The sequence below is a fragment of the Esox lucius genome, chromosome 11, assembly GCF_011004845.1.
Source record: "Esox lucius isolate fEsoLuc1 chromosome 11, fEsoLuc1.pri, whole genome shotgun sequence".
Taxonomy (NCBI): Eukaryota; Metazoa; Chordata; class Actinopteri; order Esociformes; family Esocidae; genus Esox; species Esox lucius.
Genome location: NC_047579.1, coordinates 2,849 through 30,480, shown reverse-complemented (window position 1 = coordinate 30,480; position 27,632 = coordinate 2,849). Strand labels below are relative to the sequence as shown.

Below are 27,632 nucleotides of genomic sequence, written 5' to 3'. Positions count from 1 at the left end.
CCAGAACACAGAGACACTCTAGGAGAGAGGTGCAAAAGATGACAGACACACCAAATGAAATTCAGGGGAGTAGATTCCCAATATTAAAATAGATTCAAATAGAGCAAAATCAGGTTCTATATTGTAATATTAAAATGGCATTTGATTTCCCATTCCAATTGGAGAATTCTGTGTACACGAAATTGTATGAAAATTGAGCTCATCTAAATTATGAAACACGACAAAGACATGTCAAATTAGAATCAACTGGCCAGTGTTAAATGTAAAGAAAATGAGTGCAACATTTATGAAACATTGGTAAAATAGTAATTCCCAATTTAGGACATTTATAAGAGATAGCCATTAGATTGGGGTTTAAAATTGTTGATTAACACATAACTTTAAATTCAGTAAGTTAATGCTTAACTCTCCAGTCAAGGTTTTAACTTTGTGTTGTGCAAGATTCCATCTTTGTTTCTCACAGAGTAGGAGTCCTGAATCCTGCAACCCTGATACACCTTGTCCAATAAAGGGGTACCTCACACAGATGGCCCAGATCATTCTAAGGCCAAACCAAGCCCAGACCTTTGAGAGACTGCCTTGGGTCCAGAATAAGAATATTGGACACTGATGGTTCCAGCTGCACCACAGTCAAGGAGAGGGTGGAGGAATGGAGAGACGCACGCAGAACAAAGAGGCTCCTACATCCATGACTGTAACAGCCAGGAGCCACTTGACTGGACATGGGAAAATTAAGGAGGAGAAAAAGGGAGGAGAGATAGAACCCCCAGCATATGAAGATGACCTTGTGCTTGGTACAGACCGGGCACCATTATATCCAGTGTTACGTTTAGAAAGTGGGATATTGTCTTTAGACACACAGAACAGCAGGCCCACAACTCAATTCACAGGAAAGCAAGATAAGAGATAAGTTGAGTAGGAAGGCGGAGTCAGAGAGCGAGACAGATGCTGAGGGGGAAGTGAAACCGTTCAAGGCAAGGGCAGAGAAAGAGGAGCGAGAAGGGGAGACGACTAGGAGATAATAGACAGGATGAGATTACAGGGGCCAGAAAGAAAAGATCAGGCCGTACTAAAGGCAGGTTAGATGAGGACTCAAGGTCGGGGTCGGACGATAGTGACACAGTGAGAAGGACCAGAACTAGGCAGAACAAAGGAAATTCACACAGAGGACGGGTGGTACTCACGGGGCAAGCAGTAGGGAGATGGACTGACTCAGACGAAGACCCTGACGCAGACATTAGTGGAGATGGGAGTAAGGGAGACGCAGACGTATACCCTCTGCCGTGTACGCCCCCACCAGAACATAAACTACACCATGACGCAGTAGAATCAATTCAAAAGACGCAAAATAAAATGTATACGCGGTCACAAGCAGGGGAAGCTGGTTGTACTGGGTTTCAGCTGCCTCTCTTTAGAGTGGGAGGCGGCGAACCGAGATATAAACCATTGGGGCTGGGAGACGTACAGGCACTGGTAGATAAATAACCCCCGATGGGAGAGGGAGGTGGACTATGGTTGTCACAATTTGATAAACTCACAGCTGGCCAAATGTTGGCACTGGGGGACTGGAGGGCAGTAGCCGCCCGAGCCGTGTCTGCCCAGGCTATGACTGAGATAGAAAAAGGGGCCGCCATTAGGCGGAGCCCTGACAACACCCCTTTCAGTCAGGTGGTCGGGGGCATAGCCACGGCCCTGAGGGAATGATTTCCCTTGCCCGCTGGGGCCCCAATGCCCAAGTTACCTTGGGAAAAAGAGCAACACCCTAGACAGTATCTAGAAGCATGTAAGGACACATGGGCTAAACACACAGGGCACCACCCGGGGAAGGGGGGTCTGCAGCAGGAGTGGTTTAGAAGGGCGGTCTTAGAGGGACTTCCAGAGAAAATAAAAGAGGCAATGATGGCAAATCCTGACTTGCCGGGTAGTGAATCACACGTATGGGAAAGACACATAGTGCATCATTTACAGAGGGCTAAAGATGAGGAGACAGAGAAAGACAAACAGATACAGGAACTGAGAGAGAACCTGTTGCGCTTACAGCTGGGTGAAGCCAAAGTGAGATTCAATGAAGGGAAAAAGAAACACAGACAGATGGCAGCCCTTGGCTCAGGAGAACCTGACACACCCGATTTATACCCTGTTCCCACATAGGCACCCCAAACTCACAGTGGCCGGGGGGCATTCCGAGGGGAGGTTATGGTAGGGGGAGGGGGGCGGGGTAGAGGCAGAGGGGCTCCAGGAGCCCACGTCCCATACGGAGCCTGCTTTACGTGTGGTGACCCGAACCACTGGTCCAGAGACTGCCCACAGAACACTGCAAGTGGCAGAGGATACCCAAACCAGGGGGCAGCTCCAGTTCCCAACCCATACGCCGTCACACCACCTAGTGCACCTGGACAATACCCACTCTCTTATGAGGGAGGGTGGGACCAGGCGTGACGGTCTACAGGGAGGGGAGGGGACAGCGGGGAAGGGCAGACCCTATGCTGTCCCTGAATGTCGACGGGAAGGACTTCCCCTTTCTGGTTGATACAGGTGCCACGTTTTCCACCATCACCGCCCCTCCCGTCACAGGACTACTATCCTCCAAGACAGTGGAAGTTGTGGGGTTTGAAGGAGTGGGACAGACTTTGCCAGTGACATTTCCTCTTAAAACGATACTGGGTAAACAGGCCCTCAGCCATCCGTATGTGGTGTCGACAAACACACCAGTGAACTTATTGGGGAGAGACTTGTTGATAAAACTGGGGGCTAATATCTTATGTTCTCCAGATGGACTAACTGTCACGTTACCAGACGGGACATCGGCGGTGTGCGGACCTGAAACCACACGCAAAGGGGGCTATTGATACCAGAAAAGCCGGACAAACAGGGTATTTTGTCCCAGTACTTCAAGTGGAGGCCGTGGATCTCCCTCCTCGAGCCGTACTTTCCTCCGCCAGACCCCCCACATGTAACCCTATTTTATGATTGGCAGGGCGACGAGGTGTATAGAGAGGGGTTTGGGGATGTAGTGTGTGGGGACACGTGGCAGGTCGGGTCTAAATTCATATATGTAGGCCCTGAAGGGGTAGCGGCAGATGTACAGTTGACAGAGGAGCAGGATCAGTGGTACATGATGGCGGAGGAGTCCGTCCCGTATGTGTCACTGGCCCTGCATCCTAAACACCAAGCAAAAGACCTGGGGCCCATGGTTAAAAGGGCAGTCGAATGCACTGATTGGACACTCCCTCAGGCGCCAAACGTATGGTACTCACACAGCTGTAAGACGTAAAAATGGTTCACCTGCATTGACCTGGCTAACGCTTTTTTCTGTCTCCCACTAGCAGAGGAACTTCGTGATATTTTTTCTTTCACACATAGGGGTCGACAATGGCGATACACGACCTGCTGCTGGCGGCCCCGACGGTGGCCGCCTGCATCCAAGCTACGATGACGGTCCTCACCAGACTGGCTGAGAAAGGGTTCAAGGTGTCAAAAGAAAAGCTACAGCTGGTAAGGACGCAGGTCTCCTTTCTGGGCAGAGTAATCTCGCAGAAAGGAGCGGGGCTTTCCCCAGCTCACCGCATAACCATCCTCCACCATCTTAAACCCACTACTGTTCAGGAAATGCTATCATTCCTGGGGCTCACGGGGTACAGCCGCAATTACATCCCAAACTATTCAGGGCTCACAGAGCCCCTTAGAGCGCTAGTTAAGGAGCAGGGAATGCGTAAACTTAAAGCCACTCTCAATTGGACTTGCCCGGCCGACCAGGCCTTCATTTTGCTGAAACAACAACTAGCCACCGCAGCTGATCTGGCCATACCAGACTACACAAAACCTTTTTTTTCTAGATGTTTCTGAAACAGGATGAGTCATGAACGGGGTCCTGTTTCAGAAAAAAGGGGGAGGTGTGAGTAGTGCGTTTATATATGTATATATAGGTGTGTATATATAGGTATATAGGTGTGTATATATATATATATATATATATATATATATATATATGTATATATATATATATATATATATGTATATATATAAATGGCGTGCGCCTATGAGCACCCACGGAGGAAAACATAAATCGGCGCCTATGTGTGTGGACATGTTCACAGGGTGGCCAGAAGCCTGGCCGGCAAGAAGGGAGGACAGTCAGACAGTGGTCAAGTGTTTAGTGAACCAGTACATTCCCAGACACGGCTTCCCAGAGAAAATTAGGTCAGACAATGGGACTCACTTTAAGAACAGTGATTTACAGAAGGTAGAGAGCTTATTGGGCCTAAAACATGCTTTTGGCACTGTGTACCATCCACAGTCCCAGGGAAAGGTAGAAAGGATGAACCAAAACTTAAAAAACAAGTTGGCTAAGATATGTGCACAGACTAAATTGAACTGGGTAGATGCACTGCCACTGGCACTCATGACGATTTGATGCTCGTTAAATCAGACCACTGGGTTCACCCCATACGAGCTGCTGACGGGGAGACAGTTTCCAGGACCAGCCGCGGGGCCTGCGGTCCCGGAAGGGGAAAAGTGGCCCAAAGATCACAGTGTATTTTGATGAATTGCGAGCTCTCGTTTCAGAATTCACCAACAGAGTCGGAGAACGGAGGGACCTGCACCCGCTGGACCAGAACCTGCCCCAGGCGGAGTGGGTGCTGCTGAAGGTCATCAAACGAAAGTGGTCGGTGCCAAGGTGGACGGGTCCTCATCAGGTGGTGGAGAGAACGAGTCATGCGGTCCGCCTGAGGGACAAAGGAGAGACCTGGTACCATTGGAGCCAGTGTACACCAGTGCAGAAGCCAGGGAGGTCGCTAACCGACCTCATCCAAACCGGGAAGGAGGAGCTTTCCCCAGTGTGGATGGAAGGAGGACCAGCACCAGCCGGACCAGTGCCAGGAGCGGACCCCAGGACACGGCGGGACTACGAGCGAGTGAAGGAGACAAAGGACGGCGCCAGGGGAATAGACTCTTAGGGGAAGGAACTGAAGAATACTGTAACAAAAGGGGGTATAGGACACCGAGTGGCTACCACTCGTACCAAGATGATAGGGTCACAGAGAAAGGTCTGGGGAGATGATAGTAGAATGAAATGGTATAAGGGAATTGGTGGAATAATGATGTGTGTTGTGTGTTGTTACAGGTTTCCCACGTTGGCATTGGGTCTTCATTCCCCCAGCGAAGAGGTTCGCGACCCCATTGAATTGGACTATGTCAAGGGGTCGCATACGAGCATTCTGGGATAGATAATCCGCTGGAGGAATGGCTGACCTCGATGTTCGGCCAGTGGAGAGGTTTGATAATGTCTGTTCTTTTATCGCTATCTACATTTGGTGCTATAATGGTTACTTGTGTGTGTTGTTGTATCCCATGCATAAGAGTGCTTGCCATGAGAGTGATCTCTACAGCCATTGAGAAGGCTCCAGGACCGCCACCAGGGATGCTGATGCCTCTACTGGAGCAGCATGACCCGGGAGAACTGGAGCTTGGCGTATAGGGGTCATCTCTCTGGGGAGAGATCAAAAGGGGGAATTGTAGATGTATTGATTGTATAAGTTAGTGAACTGTTATAAGCTGTTGTAACCAATGAAGCAGAATATTAATTGTTTGTAATATGAGCTAAAATGAAAGGTGCAAGTAGGAGAATAGGACACCCTGTTCAAGCGGTTGCCGGGGAGAGAAAGATTGAGTATGTCTGTTTTGTGAGAAACAGGACACAGGTTAGAGGCGCACACACATAGTCAGACAGACAACACAGACACCACAAGGGGGGCAAGGGGGGGTACTTGCAGTTATCCTATAAGGAATAGAACTGGGATTGGGCCAAGGACACACTTGCTTTGTAAGTTAACGCCTCTATCTTTTTGGGTGAAGTAGAAGTATAAAAATGATGTTTTGACTGTTGATCCTTAGACATTGTGCGGCGACACTTGTCTCCAGAAGCTTCTGTAATAAATGGACATATGATACGGTAATTGACCTGACTCCTGGTGTTTTATTCTCCTTTCCAACAAACCAACTCGGGGAAGTGTTAGACTTCAACAGGCTGCAGCCTCAAAGACACTCCAATCAGTAGAATTGAAGCAGGCTTGTAATTCCACCTTAGACTCATTGGTCCATCTTTTTACAGACTTGACCACATGTTTAGCAGATTTTAATTTCTGCCTGTAGGTCGGGATTAGATGAACCAAACAGTGATCAGAGAGTCCCAAAGCTGCACTGGGGACAGAGCGATAGGCGTCCTTTAATACTGTGTAGCAGTGGTCCAATGTGTTAGATTCCCTGGTGGGGCACTTAACATGCTGTCTGTATTTTGTAAGTTCACAGCTGAGGACTGCTCTGTTGAAGTCCCCAATAATAATAAGCAAGGAGTCTGGATGTTTTTTCTCCACGTCAGTTATCTGATCAGCCAGCTGTAGTAACGCCTCACTAACACCAACCTGAGGCTGGATGTACACGGCGACCAGAATGAATGAGGAAAACGTGGAATAGTATGCGCAGCTGAAAGTCCAATATTTAAGAGCTCATCTCTGGCAAATGTGACCCGAGATGGACGGCAGACAAAAGGACAAATAGACAAAAACATGAAAACACTATGGAGCAAAATCCAGAGGTAGCCATCCCAGGCGCCATCTTGGTTATTGTGCTGCTTTGTGACAGACCTTAGACCTTCCTCTATAGCAGACCTGGGCAAGATAAGGCCCCCGGGCCAGTTTACGGCCCGTTGAGTCATTCTATCCGGCCCGCGATCCATCCAAAACCTTTAAAATAATACAAAATAAAAAATACCTGACGAGGTCCGCAGATTACGTTACTTTATTTACTGTTGCATATTTATTTATTTTTCAAATTAAAAGTCAGTGGCACTCCCAGTATTAAGTACAGCAGTATTTGTCTGTTTAAAATACCTTTAAGTTGAAACTAGGTATTTGCGTTGCTATGATATGTTGGGACCAGCACCACAATCCACATGTGGAAGTTATCATTTGTATGTACTATATGCAATTGATGGCTAGCGATCTCTGGAAATGAGCCTTAGAAAAGTTGATAACGAAAGCAGGGTATTTAAAAAACTATTGACAGGAAAATATTTATTTGCAGATGTCGCAGATAAAGCAACTTGCTTAATATGTTAAGCTAATGTCACAGTTTTTAAAGAGTACAATTTGCAGAGGCACTTCCAGAGCAAGCATGCAGCGAAATACAAAAACAGTCACCTGATGCGACAATTCAACAAGTCCAAGCGCAGATGCAGTCTCACTAATGAACATCTTGCAGCAGTACTGCCTGCCATAATAACAGTTGTTAATAGAAAATAATAAAATAAAAAAACATATTTAAAGCGAATTAAGTTCAATTATGAAAACGGTGTTGCATGGAAAATAAATATGCATAAATATAATATGCAAGTTGACAGAGTTAGCTATGTTGTGTGTTTTTTAGGCATGTTGTTTAAAAAAGTAATCTGCCCCACGATGCTCTCTGGAATTTTCAGTGTGGCCCCCCAGTGAAAAATATTGCCCACCCCTGCTCTATAGGAAGGCTTTCCATTGAAAGCTATGTTTCTTGGTGTCTTGGTCAGTTGTTGTGCATCAGTTCCACTGTCTAAGGGTATTTCCAAAATAAAAAACAGAAACAATTTGACAGAGTACCAGTCAAAAGTTTGGACACACCTACTCATTCAAGGGTTTTTCTTTAGTTTTACTATTTTCTACATTGAATGATCGTAGTCAAGGACTGAAAATCTGTCAAAAAGTGCTCTTCTTATGTAAGAACTTCTTCAAGACCACTGGAAAAGCATTCCAGAAGACTACCTGATGAAGTTGGTTAGAGAATGCGAAGTGTGTGTCATCACAGCAAAAAGTGTCTGCCTTGAAGAATCTAAAATATACATTTATTTGTATTTGTTTGAAGCTTTTTTGGTTACTACTTGATTCCATGTGTTATTTCATAGTTTTGATGTCTTCACTATTATTCTACAAGGATTTTACAAAAATTACAGATTCAGAGTACAGAAAACAGGGTGATGAGCATAGTCAGAAACTTACAGTACCTTACCTATTTTACAGATACTATGAAAAAAATCTTATAAATCCATTTACCCCAACCCATATACTCTACTCACCAGTTTTCACATAAATCGATTTTTTTGCAAAACTCTACATTAAACTTTATAATACACAATTGTCAACATGTTGTCATGTTGAAAACACTGGCATTCATTAACTCTAATAATCTCAATTCTAACACTCTCAGCCAATGGTAAAGGGTAGACACTGACCAAAATATGTGTTGCACAGTGCACCACATTGTGTTTTGGTGGTTTCTCTGTAGCCGACCGGAAGGCCCTGCAATGGGTGGTGAAAACTGCCCAGCACATCACCGGTACCCAGCTCCCAGCCATCGTAGACCTCCAGCGCAAGTGGTGTCTTCGCAGGGCACGCGGCATTGCCAAGGACCCTTCACACCCATGCCACAAACTGTTTGCCCTCCTCCCATCAGGCAGGTGGTACAGGTCTCTCCATTCATGCACCAGCAGGCTCAGGAACAGTTTATTGCCATATTCTGTAACCCTGCTGAACTCTGTGACCTATCACTAACCCACCCTTTGTACCACAGGACTCTGTCACTGCCTGACAAAATCTGATAAGGAAATGTTCTGTTTTCTACAGTATGTGTCTTTGCTGCTATTCCTGTATTTCATTTGAACCTTCCGACTTGCACCATAAACTTGCCTCCATTGCACATTTAGAACTGCTACTGTACTTGCATGTTTAATTGTTACATACAAGTCTACCTCGGGAACCTCATTGCTGCTAACCCTGTTTCAGTTGCACATGCAACCCATTCCAGAGCATCACAAACATGCTCAAAGGGTGACTGGTGTCCGGTGAGTATGCTGGCCATCAGTGGCAGCTGCTGGTCATTCAAAGAGGGGAAGCTCATTTTCGGCCTACATTATAACCCTCTGATGGTCTTCATTTGTAGTGACACTCAGGGTCTTTGGGGTCTTTTGGACCCCAGACAATAACATGTAATTATTATTTTTTTTTTTTACAAATATCATTTTAGTCTGTTTTTTAATAGCTTTGCTAAAATCAGGTCGACAATATTAGCACTGTCTGCCATCGTGCGCAGTTTCACCCGCGTACAACGCTAGCCTAGCCTATTACTGTATATGAATGAATGAATTAACTATCTAAAAAAAATATATTAAACTTTGTAAAACTGAAACAAGGATTGTGGTGTAGCCTATAATTGTGTGAAATGTATGATGCAAATCGGCTAGCAATTTCGCCAAACAAATATCAAGAAATATTGAAGCAGTTTGTCTTTCGAATTCACTTGAGAAATCTGCAAAATAGCTTCAGTGACTTTTTATAGTACAGACCGCTGTCAGTCAAAAGGAGATGCAGTTTGACAGATCGTCAGATCCTCCAATCATCACGCGGAAGCCCGGAGTCCGGGCCAGCCCACTCCTCATTCACCCCCAGAGACGCTGAGCGTCCATGGGCGGGACATAATCGCAGCATTTATCCAATCACTTCTGCTTCTGGAGCACTGAAAAAACAGCCCCAAAAAGCAGCCCCATTGAAGTCAATGGCCCCTCGGCTTCAACAGGGAAATGCACTGTGACGCTGAGGGATTGTATGAGAAGAAAATCGAGTCAGCCGACCCGTAGCTGATTCTGAACTAACTCGTTTTAGAGATGAATGTGTTTTAATGCATTTTTTGTCAATAAAATGTATACACAATAGTGCATATTTAACCATTATTTTTTTTTTGACATTATAGGGGAAGCCGAGCTTCCCTTGCAGTCTTAACCCTCGTGTTGTCCCGGGGTCCGCCCGACCCGCAGACAGCCTTCCCTGGCCCTAGCATAGCCCCTAGTGGGTCACAAAGACCCCCCACCACCACCGTCAGCCTTCCCTGGCCCTAGCATAGCCCCTAGTGGGTCACAAAGACCCCCCATAGCCCCTAGTGGGTCACACAGACCCCCCACCACCACCGTCAGCCTTCCCTGGCCCTAGCATAGCCCCTAGTGGGTCACAAAGACCCCCCACCACCACCGTTAGCCTTCCCTGGCCCTAGCATAGCCCCTAGTGGGTCACAAAGACCCCCCATAGCCCCTAGTGGGTCACAAAGACCCCCCACCACCACCGTCAGCCTTCCCTGGCCCTAGCATAGCCCCTAGTGGGTCACAAAGACCCCCCACCACCACCGTTAGCCTTCCCTGGCCCTAGCATAGCCCCTAGTGGGTCACAAAGACCCCCCACCACCACCGTCAGCCTTCCCTGGCCCTAGCATAGCCCCTAGTGGGTCACAAAGACCCCCCATAGCCCCTAGTGGGTCACAAAGACCCCCCACCACCACCGTCAGCCTTCCCTGGCCCTAGCATAGCCCCTAGTGGGTCACAAAGACCCCCCACCACCACCGTTAGCCTTCCCTGGCCCTAGCATAGCCCCTAGTGGGTCACAAAGACCCCCCACCACCACCGTCAGCCTTCCCTGGCCCTAGCATAGCCCCTAGTGGGTCACAAAGACCCCCCATAGCCCCTAGTGGGTCACAAAGACCCCCCACCACCACCGTCAGCCTTCCCTGGCCCTAGCATAGCCCCTAGTGGGTCACAAAGACCCCCCACCACCACCGTTAGCCTTCCCTGGCCCTAGCATAGCCCCTAGTGGGTCACAAAGACCCCCCACCACCACCGTCAGCCTTCCCTGGCCCTAGCATAGCCCCTAGTGGGTCACAAAGACCCCCCACCACCACCGTCAGCCTTCCCTGGCCCTAGCATAGCCCCTAGTGGGTCACAAAGACCCCCCACCCCCCACCACCACCGTTAGCCTTCCCTGGCCCTAGCATAGCCCCTAGTGGGTCACAAAGACCCCCCACCACCACCGTCAGCCTTCCCTGGCCCTAGCATAGCCCCTAGTGGGTCACAAAGACCCCCCACCACCGTCAGCCTTCCACCGGCCACTGTTACCCCGCACGCGCTCCCATGAAAATACTTTTCATAACCTGTTCAGACATCGTAGACTGTTCGAGCAATAATGAGAGTTAATACATGTTTAACAATGTTTTATTTGAGTTTTCGAAATTACACAACCAATATATTCAGAAAAGTTACACAAACATTCAGATTTCTCATAATCTTTGTTTATATACATGTTAACATGAAAACTGAAGCTACCCCCTGGCCTTAGACAACAGACTCTTTGCTTTCATCACACCATGACCCCGCTGCGTGGCATACAACATCCTCATTAAATTTGTCCATGTACTCATCCCTGTTCTCACTCAGTCTCTGTGTGATGTTCGGCTCCAACTTGAGCTCGTGCAGAAAGTTCTCAGCGGCCTCGTGAACATCAGTCATCGGTGTGTGAAAACCTGATGCGTTCAAAGCCTTGACCAACACATGTTTCAGTCGCGGTGTTAAAACTGTCGCCACAATGTCATCATAATGGGCCTCAAAAAAATACTCAGGCGGTTCGAGACATGAATGTCTTGTCTGGCTCGGGTGGTCCACTTTGCATCCGATGCATGCTTTGTGTAGAATAGCCCCAACAACGTTTTCCAGAATCATACCCATTGTTGCTTTGATGATCTTTAAAATGTTTGGTGCAAGTTGTTTGTCCATTTTGTGATAACTCTTGTTAGCATTTGAAAGGTATGACAGGTTAAGAGGACCTAGTTGATCACCAAACCGGTCAATCCAATGGTAGTCTCTTGTTGGGTGTGCAGGTGGAATCGAGATACACAGCCAGTCCTCAGCCTTGGGTTCTTCAATCACCGCTTGGTTGTAATCTTGAGACATGTTTCGTAAATTCTTCCTACTGCTTGAATGTCACCGGAGGTCTGTCGGTTTTTATGCTGTGCTGATGAAGGTGTTGGCTTAAGGCGGGGCTTCGGTGTCTTAGCTCACTCGATCAGTCAGCAGTCACAAACTAACACGCTGTTATTTTCCGGAAATAACTCCACTCTCACAGAGTCATACTCTTTCAGCCCCTCGACAACTTTAAACAGTACATCTACTGTATTATGTGGGCCTTGTTTTGGCCCCAAATAAAACACTTTTCGAAAGGTGTCCCACAAACGGGCATTTAAAACCATTTGATCAGTCACACCAGCCTCAAACACTTGGCCTTCGGGTAATTCATAAAATGCAACCTCCGGTTCTTCTGGGTTGAAGATGTATCCCCCGGTCCGACCATCGTCCAATTTCCACTCCTGTGCCACCATATCCGGGTGTAATTGAACAGAGTCATACTCTTTCAGCCCCTCGACAACTTTAAACAGTACATCTACTGTATTATGTGGGCCTTGTTTTGGCCCCAAATAAAACACTTTTCGAAAGGTGTCCCACAAACGGGCATTTAAAACCATTTGATCAGTCACACCAGCCTCAAACACTTGGCCTTCGGGTAATTCATAAAATGCAACCTCCGGTTCTTCTGGGTTGAAGATGTATCCCCCGGTCCGACCATCGTCCAATTTCCACTCCTGTGCCACCATATCCGGGTGTAATTGAACAGAGTCATACTCTTTCAGCCCCTCGACAACTTTAAACAGTACATCTACTGTATTATGTGGGCCTTGTTTTGGCCCCAAATAAAACACTTTTCGAAAGGTGTCCCACAAACGGGCATTTAAAACCATTTGATCAGTCACACCAGCCTCAAACACTTGGCCTTCGGGTAATTCATAAAATGCAACCTCCGGTTCTTCTGGGTTGAAGATGTATCCCCCGGTCCGACCATCGTCCAATTTCCACTCCTGTGCCACCATATCCGGGTGTAATTGATGGATTCGGGTTAAACTCTGCATCGGTTTCTTCGGGGCTGGCATGTTGATTGCATCTCTGTGGTCCATTTGCAATGTCTTACCAAATCGCAGAGCTGTGTTTAAGCTGTTAGCTTTCACCGGTGTTTCACCGAAAACATTGATAGCAGCACAATCCTCCATGTTTTTGCAATGTGTAGGTAAGTTCGCTCGGGCAAGACTGAATGACCAACCCCGATGTCGGCGTGGTCTAAACACATACCCCTCCCCGGGTCCGCCCGACCCGCAGACAGCCTTCCCTGGCCCTAGCGTAGCCCCGGGAGAAACAGATACTAACATTGGTCCGTCCGTCCCCCTCCCCCCCCCGCAACCGTGCGTGTGTACATCCCGCTGGCTCGGTGTCCAGTACTCGGATGCGATGGCAGGAGCCGCTAGGTGCACGGCGAAACAGGTACTAGAACAGATTTTGGCGAATCGCCCGTCCGTCCCAGATGAGGACGACGATGACGAAGAGGAACAGGAGGAGGACGAGGAACAACAGGAGAACGTGTCAGAGGAGGGCTCGGAAGCGATGCCCGGAGCCGCCAGGTGCACCGCAAAACAGGTTCTAGAACGGATGTTTGCGAATCGCAGGCATGCCATGGAGGAGGGCGAGGAACAGGAGGAGGGCGAGGAACAGGAGGAGTGCGAGGAACAGGAGGAGGGCGAGGAACAGGAGGAGGGCGAGGAACAGGAGGAGGGCGAGGAACTGGAGGAAGTGTCAGAGGAAGAAGACAACCAGGAACACGAGCCGGAGGACGAGGCTTCCTCCTCCTCGTCGGACCAGGAACAAGAGCGATACGCTCCCGAGGCGGAGAGAGATACGTTCCGGTCGAAAAACGGAGCAATCGCGTGGTCCTCGGTCGCGTGTCCCAAACAGGGCAGGCCGCCACGAGCGAACGTGGCGGCCACGATGCCCCCGGGCCCCACGGAGCACGCGGTCTCCCACACGCGGGACGTAGCCTCCGCGTTCCTGCTGTTCATCACACCCGCGATAGAAAGCGTGGTACTGGAGATGACAAACCTGGAGGGCACTCGGAAATACGGAGACGGCTGGAAGGCGATGGATGCGATCGACCTGCGCGCATACGTGGGGCTGCTGATCCTTGCGGGCGTATTCAGGTCCCGAGGCGAGGCAGCGGCCAGTCTGTGGGACGCGGAGAGCGGAAGGCCCGTGTTCCGCGCCACCATGCCTCTGAAACTCTTTCACACGTACTCCAGGCTGCTACGATTTGACGACCGCGAGTCGCGCCTGGAGAGACGCGCAACGGACAAACTCGCGGCCATACGAGAGGTCTGGGACAAGTGGTCCGAGCGGCTCCCGTTCCTCTACAACCCGGGCCCTCACGTTACGGTGGACGAGCAACTTGTCCCGTTCAGAGGTGGGTAACGCACGGGTAACACGCGCAAACGCACGCTAGCGGTGCAGCGGTGCATTTCTAGGAAAACCTAGGGCCGCCCAAAACCCTGTGACTAGCATGATCATCATCATCATCATCATCATCATCATCATCATCATCATATCTCCTCATCTCCCCAGGTCGTTGCCCTTTCCGCCAGTACATGCCCAGCAAGCCCGCGAGGTACGGGATCAAGTCGTGGGTAGCGTGCGATGCAAAATCCAGCTACGCGTGGAAGATGCAAGTGTACACCGGGAAGCCCGCCGTGGGCGGACCTGAGAAGAACCAGGGCATGCGGGTGGTGCTCGATGTGACAGAGGGGCTCAGGGGACACAACGTGACGTGCGATAATTTCTTCACCTCCTACGAACTCGGACAGCGGCTCCTGGCCAGGGGGCTCACGATGGTGGGCACGGTTCGCAAGAACAAGCCCGAGCTCCCGGCCGCGCTGCTCGCGACCAAGGGCCGAGAGGTGTTCTCGTCCAGGTTCGCTTTCACACCGAGCGCCACTCTAGTGTCCTACATGCCCAAGAAAAGCAAGAACGTGGTACTGCTGAGCACGCTGCACACAGACGCCCACGTGAGCGAGCGCCAGGACAGGAAACCCTCCGTGATCTTGGACTACAACAGCAACAAAGGAGGGGTGGACAACCTAGACAAGTTGGTCGGAACCTACAGCTGCAGGAGGATGACGGCCCGCTGGCCCTTGGTGGTGTTCCACAACATAATCGACGTGTCCGCTTACAACGCCTTCGTGATATGGAGGGAGCTCAACCCCGGCTGGATGACCCGTAAGCGGAACAAGAGGAGAGTGTTCCTGGAGCAGCTGGGAAAAGCTCTCGTGAAGCCGCTCATGGAAAGAAGGGCGCGTATCCCGCGCACACGCTCGTCCGCTGAGCTCGTGAAAGCCGCGCAGGGCGCTAGAGCAGGTGATCGCCGCGAGGGCCTGGAAGCCGCTGCCCGTGCCCCTGGCCCTGCCCCTGCCAGTAAGAGGAAGAGGTGTCAGAGCTGCCCGCCCAAGAAAGACTGTAAAACCCACACGGTGTGCAGCGGGTGTAAGAGATACGTATGCAAACGCTGCACCCACGCTTACTGTCCCACGTGCGCCGATTGGGGGTTTACACAAGAAGAGACGGCCTGACCCGGGGGGGGAAAAAAAACGATCTCTGTCACCCACGGTTAGCATATCGGTCGATGCGCCACCCATTGTCCCTAGGTAGAGAATCAGCGTTAGAATCGCCCCTTTTCCCTTGGGGTCTCTCTTACCCGAGGTTATACAGCACCCTGCCCTGTCCCTTTGGGTCTCTCTTACCCGCGGTTAGACAGCACCCTCCCATTTCCCTTGGGGTCTCTCTTACCCACGTTTAGACAGCATCCACCCCTTTCCCCTTGGGGTCTCTATGTCCCACGGTTAGATAACACCCTGCCCTGTCCCTTGGGGTCTCTCTTACCCACGGTTAGACAGCACCCTACCATTTCCCTTGGGGTCTCTCTTACCCACGTTTAGACAGCATCCACCCCTTTCCCCTTGGGGTCTCTATGTCCCACGGTTAGATAACACCCTGCCCTGTCCCTTGGGGTCTCTCTTACCCACGTTTAGACAGCACCCTACCATTTCCCTTGGGGTCTCTCTTACCCACGGTTAGACAGCACCCTCCCATTTCCCTTGGGGTCTCTCTTACCCACGTTTAGACAGCATCCACCCCTTTCCCCCTTGGGGTCTCTATGTCCCACGGTTAGATAACACCCTGCCCTGCCCCGTCCCTTTGGGTCTCTCTTACCCACGGTTAGACAGCACCCTCCCATTTCCCTTGGGGTCTCTCTTACCCACGTTTAGACAGCATCCACCCCTTTCCCCTTGGGGTCTCTATGTCCCACGGTTAGATAACACCCTGCCCCGTCCCTTGGGGTCTCTATGTCCCACGGTTAGACAACACCCGCCCCTTTCCCCTTGGGTCTCTATGTCCCACGGTTAGATAACACCCCACCCCTTTCCCCTTGGGGTCTCTATGTCTCCCCGGGTTAGACAACACCCTGCCCCGTCCCTTGGGGTCTCTCTTACCCACGGTTAGACAGCACCCTACCATTTCCCTTGGGGTCTCTCTTACCCACGTTTAGACAGCATCAACCCCTTTCCCCTTGGGGTCTCTATGTCCCACGGTTAGATAACACCCTGCCCTGCCCCGTCCCTTTGGGTCTCTCTTACCCACGGTTAGACAGCACCCTGCCATTTCCCTTGGGGTCTCTCTTACCCACGTTTAGACAGCATCAACCCCTTTCCCCTTGGGGTCTCTATGTCTCCCCGGGTTAGACAACACCCTGCCCCGTCCCTTGGGGTCTCTTACCCACGTTTAGACAGCACCCTACCATTTCCCTTGGGGTCTCTCTTACCCACGTTTAGACAGCATCCACCCCTTTCCCCTTGGGGTCTCTATGTCCCACGGTTAGATAACACCCTGCCCTGTCCCTTGGGGTCTCTCTTACCCACGGTTAGACAACACCCTGCCCCTTTCCCCTTGGGTCTCTATGTCCCACGGTTAGACAACACCCCACCCCTTTTCCCTTGGGTCTCACCGACACGAACGAGTTGGGGTGTACACAGCAAGGCGTGAACTGACCCGCAGGACACGGGGGTATGCACGGAACGCAAGGGCGACACAAGGGTTAAACAAATTATTTTCATTAGTTGAAGAACTTCTCTAATTTACTTACCATACACAACGTTGAAAAGACACAGGTCCTTAAACTTATTTTTCCGGCCAAACATGTTATAGTCCAATGCCAGCTCGTTTGACAGAATGTATTTCATTATTCGCCTAGTTGCATCATCTACATTTGTGCCCCCTATATCTGCCACCATGGCAACCTAGGGATGAGAGCAAAAAGGAGGAAAAAAAAGGCTTACATTAACTGCCAAGACAATAAGCTTCAAAGATTTAAAAATTCAGCCATAAAGTAAACTAAACATTTGAAGTTGTAGCCTTTGTGTAATTTACTGTAATGTAATACATATTTTTATTTTGTAGGCTAATGCAAATCAATTTGGAAAACCAAAAAAAAACTTACAACAGCAGAGATTAGACTGCGGTCCCCCAGTTGCTCCTCAAGCGCCTCAACATCTGCTTGAGTTTGCAGCGGGAAGACCACACCATCAGGAACCTCCGTCACTGATGTATCTTTCTTCTTAAGCAGGACATTTAGCATCTTACCATGAACCTTCTGGGTCTCCTTAATTTCTTCTACAATTGTAAGAAGTTTAGAGAACATGGCTTCACAACTGGGGTTTGCAAACCTCTGGGCAGTGGGGCTGGCTATCTGTTGGACAGTGGAACTGGCGACTCGCTGGGCAGTGGAACTGGCGAACTGGCGATCTGTTGGACAGTGGGGATGGTGATACGGCTGGTCATTTAATTTGCTGCTGGCCAAAGGAGTTTTTCTGGGGGAGTGGGAGGAAGTTGGTCCTCTGAATCAGAATGCTCACTTGATTCTAGTTGCTTGCTCTGACACTGGAAGAGTTTTGACCTTGCCCTAGAGAGGTTAATATGAAGATATATAAGGTAAACCATACCTCCTGCCTCTATATTATGGAAATGACGTTTAACCTATATTCCCCCACAAAAACCTACTTTCTCTTTATCAAGCCATCTTCGGTGTCTGTCAGGTCTGATGTATACTCAGCTTGATGTAGCTTTACCCTGGCCTCCGCATAAGTAGCTGTAAAATACAATGAACGTTGTAAAATACAATCACGGCTGTAAATGCGCAAAGTCATGGTCAGGAATTCACTTGATAGAAGTGTCACAGCTTTTAAACAAGTCAGTCTCCCTCTGCTGTCACACAGACATGAGCTGCAGAGAGAATCATAGTGCACATCTGTATGTAGCAGTTTTAATTGAAATATACATACAGTATACATAATATGAAGCAGATGTCTAATCTGCAGAGGGATAGTGTGGTTGCATGTATCCAAACAAACGGGAGCACACCTACAACTATCACAATATGTGAGGACTGAAATCAATTTAACTGAGTTTGGTGTGATCCTGCTTGTTTGGAAAGATGATCTGCAGCTACACCAGCCCGTGACCAATTAGCTCAGAGAACCCTGTAGAGAAAAATCAACACAAAAAAATACTTGAGTTGGGGATCACAGGGGCTTTAACCCTCGTGTCGCCCCGGGGTCCGCCCGGCCCGCGGACAGACTTCCCGGGCCCTAGCGTAGCCCCGGGGGTCAGAAAGACCCGCCGACGGACATCCGCCGGCCCGGGCCCTTGGGTACCTAAAGACCCACCGGTAGCCTGCGTGCGCTCCCCACGCACCGGGGTGTCTTCGGACACGACGGAGGTCCCGCGACCCGGTCGCCTTCTCTCTGACACGAGGGGAGGGTCCCCGCCGGTGTTCCCCTCCGCCTTGGGGGTCTCTCTGACACGAGAGGAGGGTCCCGTCTGCGTTCCCCTCTGCCTTAGGGTCTCTCTGACACAAGGGTGTCCCCTCTGCCTTCGGGTCTCTCTGACACGAGAGGAGGTTTCGCCGCCGGCGTTCCACTCTGCCTTAGGGTCTCTCTGACACAAGGGTGTCCCCTCTGCCTTAGGGTCTCTCTGACACGAGAGGAGGGTCCCCGCCGGGACTCGGAAGCGATGGCAGGAGCAGCTAGGCGCGTGGCGAAACAGGTTCTGGAGGCACGCGGCTCGCTCGGCGTCCGGGGCTCTGAAGCGATGCCCGGAGCCGCCAGGTGCACCGCGAAACAGGTTCTAGAACGGATGTCCTCCTCGTCGGACCAGGAACAAGAGCGATACGCTCCCGAGGTGGAGAGAGATACGTTCCGGTCGAAAAACGGAACAATCGTGTGGTCCTCGGTCGCGTAGGGCCCCACGGAGCACGCCATCCCCACGATGCCCCCGGGCCCCACGGAGCACGCCGTCTCCCACGCGCGGGACGTAGCCTCCGCATTCCGGCTGTTCATCACACCCGCGATAGAGAGCGTGGTCCTGGAGATGACAAACCTGGAGGGCTCTCGGATATACGGAGACAGCTGGAAGGCGATGGACGTGATCGACCTGCACGTGTACGTGGGGCTGCTGATCCTGGCGGGCGTATTCAGGTCCCGAGGCGAGGCCGCGGCCAGTCTGTGGGACGCGGAGAGTGGAAGGCCCGTGTTCCGCGCCACCATGCCTCTGAAACTCTTTCACACGTACTCCAGGCTGCTGCGATTTGACGACCGCGAGTCGCGCCTGGAGAGACGCGCAATGGACAAACTCGCGGCCATACGAGAGGTCTGGGACAAGTGGCCCGAGCGGCTCCCGTTCCTCTACAACCCGGGCCCTCACGTTATGGTGGACGAGCAACTTGTCCCGTTCAGAGGTGGGTATCGCACGGGTAACACGCGCAAACGCACGCTAGCGGTGCAGCGGTACATTTCTAGGAAAACCTAGAGCCGCCCAAAACCCCGTGACTAGCATGATCATCATGACCATCAACATCATCATCATCATCATCATCATCATCATATCTCCTCATCTCCCCAGGTCGTTGCCCTTTCCGCCAGTACATGCCCAGCAAGCCCGCGAGACACGGGATCAAGTCGTGGGTAGCGTGCGATGCGAAATCCAGCTACGCGTGGAAGATGCAAGTGTACACCGGGAAGCCCGCCGTAGGCGGGCCTGAGAAGAACCAGGGCATGCGGGTGGTGCTCGATGTGACAGAGGGGCTCAGGGGACACAACGTGACGTGCGATAATTTCTTCACCTCCTACGAACTGGGACAGCGGCTCCTGGCCAGGGGGCTCACGATGGTGGGCAACGGTTCGCAAGAACAAGCCCGAGCTCCTGGCCGCGCTGCTCGCGACCAAGGGCCGAGAGGTGTTCTCGTCCAGGTTCGCTTTCACCCCGAGTGCCACTCTAGTGTCCTACATGCCCAAGAAAAGCAAGAACGTGGTACTGCTGAGCACGCTGCACACAGACGCCCACGTGAGCGAGCGCCAGGACAGGAAACCCTCCGTGATCCTGGACTACAACAGCAACAAAGGAGGGGTGGACAACCTAGACAAGTTGGTCGGAACCTACAGCTGCAGGAGGATGACGGCCCGCTGGCCCTTGGTGGTGTTCCACAACATAATCGACGTGCCCGCCTACAACGCCTTTGTGATATGGAGGGAGCTCAACCCCGGCTGGATGACCCGTAAGCGGAACAAGAGGAGAGTGTTCCTGGAGCAGCTGGGAAAAGCTCTCGTGAAGCCGCTCATGGAAAGAAGGGCGCGTATCCCGCGCACACGCTCGTCCGCTGAGCTCATGAAAGCCGCGCAGGGCGCTAGAGCAGGGGATCGCCCCGAGGGCCTGGAAGCCGCTGCCCGTGCCCCTGGCCCTGCCCCTGCCAGTAAGAAGAAAGAGGTGTCAGAGCTGCCTGCCCAAAAAAGACTGTAAAACCCACACGGTGTGCAGCGGGTGTAAGAGATACGTATGCAAACGCTGCACGCACGCTTACTGTCCCACGTGCGCAGATTGGGGGTTTACACAAGAAGAGACGGCCTGACCCGGGAAAAAAAAAGATCCCTGTCCCTAGGTAGAGAATCAGCGTTAGAATCGCCCCTTTTCCCTTGGGGTCTCTCTTACCCGCGGTTATACAGCACCCTGCCCTGTCCCTTTGGGTCTCTCTTACCCGCGGTTAGACAGCACCCTCCCATTTCCCTTGGGGTCTCGCTTACCTGCGGTTAGACAGCACCCTCCCATTTCCCTTGGGGTCTCTCTTACCCACGTTTAGACAGCATCCAACCCTTTCCCCTTGGGTCTGTATGTCCCACGGTTAGACAACACCCTGCCCTGTCCCTTGGGGTCTCTCTTACCCGCGGTTAGACAGCACCCCACCATTTCCCTTGGGGTCTCTCTTACCCACGTTTAGACAGCATCCACCCCTTTCCCCTTGGGTCTCTATGTCCCACGGTTAGACAACACCCTGCCCTGTCCCTTGGGGTCTCTCTTACCCGCGGTTAGACAGCACCCCACCCCTTTCCCCTTGGGTCTCTATGTCCCACGGTTAGACAACACCAAAACCATTTCCCTTGGGGTCTCTATTACCCACGGTTAGACAGCATCCACCCCTTTCCCCTTGGGTCTCTATGTCCCACGGTTAGACAACACCCCACCCCTTTCCCCTTGGGTCTCTATGTCCCACGGTTAGACAACACCCTGCCCTGTCCCTTGGGGTCTCGCTTACCCGCGGTTATACAGCACCCTGCCCTGTCCCTTTGGGTCTCTCTTACCCGCGGTTAGACAGCACCCTTCCATTTCCCTTGGGTCTCTCTTACCCACGGTTAGACAACACCCCACCCCTTTCCCCTTGGGTCTCTATGTCCCACGGTTAGACAACACCCCACCCCTTTCCCCTTGGGTCTCTATGTCCCACGGTTAGACAACACCCCACCCCTTTCCCCTTGGGTCTCTATGTCCCACGGTTAGACAACACCCCACCCCTTTTCCCTTGGGTCTCGCCGACACGAACGAGTTGGGGTGTACACAGCAAGGCGTGAACTGACCCGCAGGACACGGGGGTATGCACGGAACGCAAGGGCGACACAAGGGTTAAGGTTAGAGAAAGGTGTTGGGAAAGACAACCCTAGAGACCAAACTCCCTGTCCCAATTAAGGTTAAGGTTAGGCACATACCCCAGTGAATTAGGGTTGGGGTTGGGGTTAGGGTTAGGTAAAGGTAAAGTGGGTGGCGCTGCCAAAGGCAGCGTCCACCAATGCATTAATTATGTCCCGTGGAGAATCCCTGGGCCCTCACCTCTCATTTAGGCCCAGTGGTTGTGTTGTGCCAAGTCTGGCAATCCAGATTTTCTTTATATTGTTTATGGTTAGGGGAGATAGGGGTTTCAATTTAGCTTTTACTAATGTATCCTGCAAGTTTTTATTGCGTCTATATACCGCAATCAATCTCTGGTCAGGTAAGTGGTTAGAACGTTCTATAAAGGAAGTGAAATGTTTCCTAATCTCCCTCATTAACTTTACAGTGTAAGGTGAATATGTGGTGATAACCGGCAAAATGGAATCCAACATCTGTGGTTTGGTTTGTTTAAAAGACTTAAGGGCTTTTCTAAACATGGTTTTAGTACATCCTCTAGTGGTCAAAGCAGAAAATAATATTTGAGTAGCCCACCTAAAGTCCTCAACTCTCGTACAAATCCTATGGAACCTGAGAAGTAGGGACTTTAGGAGGCCTGCATATGTGTGTTGTGGATGGAAACTGGACCGAAATAAAAGGGCATGTGTGTCCGTCTCTTTGAAAAATACATAATAATGTCTAATTTGCCTGTGTTATTAAATGTAGGGCCTTTATAAGTGGTAGTGTCCAGGAAATCAACCGAAGTATCACTCCACGTGGATTTGACCTTAACTGATGCATTATGATTGTTTAAAGTGGTAAGAAAAACCTCAAAATCTTCCCTCGAGTGAGACCAAATCCCCCAAATGTCATCTAGGTATCTATAATAATGCAAGGGTTGTTTGGGACAGGCAGCCAGGGCAGAAGCCTCCCACTCTGCCATAAATATATTGGCATATGCTGGGGCAAATTTCTTTCCCATGGCAGTCCCTTTAATCTGTAAATAGAAATTACCATCGAATTCGAAATCATTTCTGGATAAATTTATATTCAATAATTCCAGGAGTTCCTTATCAGGTCTTCTACTATCCGGATATTTAATTAAAAAAAAAAAAATTGACTGGATACCCTCCTTTATATCAATATTAGTGTAGAGACTGTCTACATCCATAGTAAACAAAAAGGAATTTGCCTAGCCATCCTGACAGCTCCTTGTATTTGTTTAATAGATGTCTTTTCAGGACTCTGAGTCCTGATGTTTATCCCAAAAGCCAGGATCAAAGTCTGTACCGAGGGAGAGGCTCTAGAGCTGGCCAAAATAGCTTCAGCATTTCTGAATGTGGCCCCGGGATAACAGTCAATTTGCAAGTCCTTCTGTGTAAAGGGGGGTATTCTAGAGAGATTAGAGTCCCCTAGCATTACCAATTTACATTGGTGTATAAATCCCTCTGAAGTCTCCCTCCTCAATTGGGTGTCCCTCCTCTGAAGATAAATCTGATTCAAAGAGGTCCCCCTGACCTGAGCGGACCCCTGATGCAGGAGGGACAAAAGGCCCTGCCTGTCGTGCAGTGTCATCCCCAGACTCCTCATCACAAGAGTGCCAGTCCGGTCTTCCCCCGAAGTGGAGTGTGTTCCCCATTGGCAGAAGGAGTGCAATGAATCACTGAAGCTGGTCCATCTGACCTCCGACCCTTTCTCTGTTGTCTGGGTGCCTGTGTTAAGGATAGAGTAGGAGGACACAGGATAGGGAGAGAGACAAACGGGAGGACTGGAGAGCAAGGGGAGGGGAAAGGAAAAGGAGGGGAGGAGACACCCATTTCCCCCTTAGGGCCCTGTTGTCCCATCGGTGACCAGTCACTGACAGGAACGGTCATCGTGCCACAGTCCACAACCCCGGGTTTGGCTAGCGGTGCAGGGGCCAGGAACGGTTCAGAAATCCCCATTCGGCTGGGGGAAGGAGGAGGATGATGTACCTCTGCCGCAACAGTCAGGAAATTGCTCCTTTTCCCCGGCAAAGGAGATGAGAGGTCCCTCTCAGTCATTGTCTGTGTGGACATCACCGGTCTCTGTTCTTCCAATCTGGATATAGAGGTAGACTGTGCTCTGGACGGGGTGGTTAGTGTGTCCCGCAATTGGGTTTGTACTTTGTCCAGAGTCTCACTCCTTAACCTGCGGCCAAACTGACTCTTGGCCCATGCAGATGCAATTTCAAAATTTTGTTTCCAGTCCCATGCCTCCAATTGGACTAAAATTTGAATGGCATTCTGAATTTCATCCTGGTAGTGATCTCTAAGGATGATCAAAGTCCAATATCTGGCGTTCCCCTCAATGAGAGATAATGTAGTTGCCGAAGGGGCAGCAGGCTTAATAGCCGTAAATAATTGATTAGCAATGTTAGCTATCGAAACCGGAGGCTGTTCAGCTGTAACATTCCCCAAATGATGGGTAGCTTTAATTAATTTCAATATGCCCCGGGTTTTGGAAGTTAAATCAGGGTCTGTACTGGTGGTCTTATCAGACGGCGGGTCTCTGTTTGTCGACCCCCGTCGCCCCTGTTGTCGATTACGTACCCCCCGGTTCCGACTGGCAGGACGGCGTTCTGGTCGGCGGTAGTTATCTGTTGTTCTTCTCCAAGAATAGGACCGGTCCCCACTACTTCCGGGTCGTCGACGATATCCCTCTCGTCCGAGGTTAGCATATTCACGTGGCTCATACCGGTGTTGAGTAGGCCGAAATGCACGTGGTCGGCCCTCTCGGACTACTGTCGCACAAGTGCGACTATTATAGTCATACCGATTATTATAAGGATTATTATACCTTTGTCTAGGCGGTGAAAACGATACTTGACGTCGTCTAGGTCGTTCATAATCGTAATTGTCCCAATAATAGAGTTAGGGTTAGTTTAGGGTTAGGGTTTGGGGTTAGGGTTAGGGATAGGTTAGGGTTAGGTTTAGGTTAGGGTTAGGGGTTAGGGTTAGGGTTAGGGTTTAGGGTTAGGGTTGGGGTTAGGGTTTGGTCAGGGTTAGGGTTAGGGTTAGGGTTAGGTAAGTGTAAAGTGCGTTAGGGTTAGGGTTATAGGGTTGGGGTTGGGGTTGGGGTTAGGGTTAGGTTAGGTTAGGTTAGGGTCAGGGTTAGGTAAGTATAAAAGGGGTGGTTCTGCCGAAGGCAGTGTCCACCAACGCATTAACTATGTTCCGTGGAGCATCCCCAGGTCCGCCCCCCTTCATTTAACTATGTTCCGTGGAGCATCCCCAGGTCCGCCCCCCTTCATTTGGGCCTAGTGGTCTGTGCAATAGAGAGAGCTGTGTCCCTGCAGGGGCAAAAGACATAGACACATTAAAAGCATTCTTATCCCCCGTATTATTGTTATGGTTCACGGGGCTTACATGTCTAAATAACAGTCTTCCGTGTTGACCCCGGTTTCCTTTTTTGATTAGAGAGGGGTGAAGCGTCACCCTACTCAGTCGGCTGGTTTGTCGTGTAGCTGGAGGGGCAGGAGGGTCAGTGTCCTCATCTGTTGTGTAGTCTGAGGAGTCACCCTGCTCTGTAAGGGGGACAAAAGGCCCGGTTGTGTCCTCATGTTCCTCTCTGGGAGGATCAGTCTCTGGACTTCCTGTCCTCACACAAGGCCCTGCAGTACGGCGGGATTTTGAAACTACCCCTCTGGTATTCCGGCCTGTCCTCGGCTCTGTCTGCACCTGTCGTAGGGATAGATTTGAGGATGGAGAAATAGAGACAGAGGTTGCAGGAGGAGCGGGAGAGTGAGAAGGGAGAGAGGAGGCAGGGGGTGGAGGAGGAAGGAGACCACCCTCAGCATGGCGGTTAAGGCATCTCAGCGGTGGGTAGTCCAAGGAGGGGACCATCATTGTGCCGCGCCCCACATGTTGAGATCCGGTAGGAGTTGGAGGGAGACTGGGTGGTGTCAGAATAGACTGCTGCCTGCCTGGAGGATGTACTTCCACTGTGATGACCTGCTGGTTGCGTTCTCTGGAGGAGGCAGGTACAGCAGGTTGGTACAGCGGCTGTTGGTGTCATCCCCTCTCTCTGTCCCTCAGGCTCCGGTTGTGTGGTAGGGCGTGCGTCGGTTGGGTTGGTCACTTTCTGCAATAATATGTCCCTCACCTGGTCTAAGGTTGTCTTCCTTAGCCTGTGGCCGTATGGCTTTCTAGCCCATGCCGGGGCAATGTCAAAATAACGAGCCCAGTCCTCTGTTCCCAGCTGGATCAGGACCTGAATTGTGTTGTTATTGTCCTCCTGATAGTGATCTCTCAAAATAATGAGGGTAGTATGTAACCAGTTATTAGCATTGCACTGAATTAGGGACAATGACAGCGCCGTAGGGGCTGCTGGCTTAATGGCAGTGGCCAGATTGTTCATCATTTTGGTGATGGAAGGGGGCAGCTAGTCAGCCGTAACATTAGCCAAATGGTATGTAGCCTTAATAAGCCTAAACAAGGCGCGGGTAGTCAGGGTGAAATTAGCATCAGTCCCGGAGGGCTTATTGGACGGTGAGACCTGTTGGACTGGTCCCCGTTGCCCCTGTTGTCGGTTACGTACCCTGGCCGGTAGACATCGTGGCTGGCGGTAGTCTGTGTTGTTCTCCCCTTGGAATAGAGCTGGTCGTCCATATAACGGGGTTCATGGTGGTAGCCCATCACGGGCATCCAGGTGTAGCCACTTAGCGCAGAGTAGCTAGCAGGAGGACCAGACCTCAATCTGAACCCTATGGTCCTTGACCCTGACCCATCTTGCTGTTTTGTATGCCTATACATCAACTTCCCAGCAGTACATTGAAGTAACGTCCAGATTGGTAGAATGCCAGTCAAAAACATATTTCCAGCTACATAGAGGTGTATAAACCTGTATTCAATCAGTCACAGATGAAGAATTTATGGTGAAACTGTGTTATTCCTTGATCAAAAGAGAGTGCATTCAAATGGATTTTCGCATGTCAAAAGAAAGTAAATTAATGGAATTCAACAGTCGAGAATGAGTTTTACAACATATTTCATACATGGAACACACAAGTGCAAACCAGCCTAACCTTTCTCAAAACGACACACTGTTGGAGTTACTTTACTTAGTCATGCAAATGGACGTGTACACTTCACAATTTCCTGGATTTGGTCGCTACATTGCTCTGGAATAGGGAACTTGTATTAGGATGTATTACTTCAGGCAGTGAAGAAAAGGTCCACATTAAGAAACCAGATTGGTACAATGCTCTGCAACAACATACATGCAGTTAGGTTGAATATTGTGAATTGGTCCAAAACAGCAGTCAGTGTACACATCCAAACAGACAAGCAATTCAAGAACAAACTCAAATGAATGGAAATTCTTAAGACATTGAAATTGATGATATTGTTGCTCTTGAAGCATGAACACAAGGAATGAATCGTTCTAGAAAAGGTTTTAATGCCAATATGTGATATGTGGGCTCCACTTGACTATGCCTATAAATGTGTGCATAAACTAGTATTTAAAACACAAAGGATGAGGATAGTCTGACATGGTGATCCTACATAGAGGTGTATAAACCTGTATTCAATCAGTCATAGATGAAGAATTGATGGTGAAACTGTGTTTTTCCTTGATCAAAAGAGGGTTCATTCAAATGGATTTTCGCATGTCAAAAGAAAGTAAATTAATGGAATTCAACAGTCGAGAATGAGTTTTACAACATATTTCATACATGGAACACACAAGTGCAAACCAGCCTAACCTTTCTCAAAACGACACACTGTTGGAGTTACTTTACTTAGTCATGCAAATGGACGTGTACACTTCACAATTTCCTGGATTTGGTCGCTACATTGCTCTGGAATAGGGAACT

General features: G+C 50.2%; 2 protein-coding genes and 1 pseudogene across 2 annotated transcripts in view; 2 read left to right on the top strand and 1 right to left on the bottom strand.

The window, feature by feature from the left end:
• Positions 1 to 12,772: 12,772 nt before the first annotated feature.
• Positions 12,773 to 15,350, top strand: LOC114839131 (piggyBac transposable element-derived protein 4-like). Its single transcript, XM_034295574.1, has 2 exons — positions 12,773 to 14,183; positions 14,342 to 15,350. The coding sequence occupies exons 1-2, from the start codon at positions 12,827 to 12,829 to the stop codon at positions 15,340 to 15,342; spliced, it is 2,358 nt and encodes a 785-aa protein (XP_034151465.1). The 5' UTR covers positions 12,773 to 12,826; the 3' UTR covers positions 15,343 to 15,350.
• A 3,743-nt stretch (positions 15,351 to 19,093) lies between these two features.
• Positions 19,094 to 20,620, top strand: LOC106023891 (annotated as a pseudogene).
• Positions 20,621 to 24,281: 3,661 nt separating this feature from the next.
• LOC117595330 (myosin-2-like) overlaps positions 24,282 to 27,632 on the bottom strand; it is a 6,193-nt gene continuing 2,842 nt past the window's right edge. Inside the window, exon 7 of the mRNA XM_034295563.1 lies at positions 24,282 to 24,554. Within this exon, the coding sequence (XP_034151454.1) occupies positions 24,282 to 24,554 (273 nt within the window). The remainder of the gene's footprint in view (positions 24,555 to 27,632) is intronic.

Bases quoted from the DNA above. Each gene is read 5' to 3' on its own strand.
- LOC114839131 (XM_034295574.1), top strand. From the start codon at position 12,827: ATGTTGATTGCATCTCTGTGGTCCATTTGCAATGTCTTACCAAATCGC. The intron at 14,184-14,341 runs GTGGGTAACGCA...TCATCTCCCCAG, and splicing joins GCAACTTGTCCCGTTCAGAG to GTCGTTGCCCTTTCCGCCAG.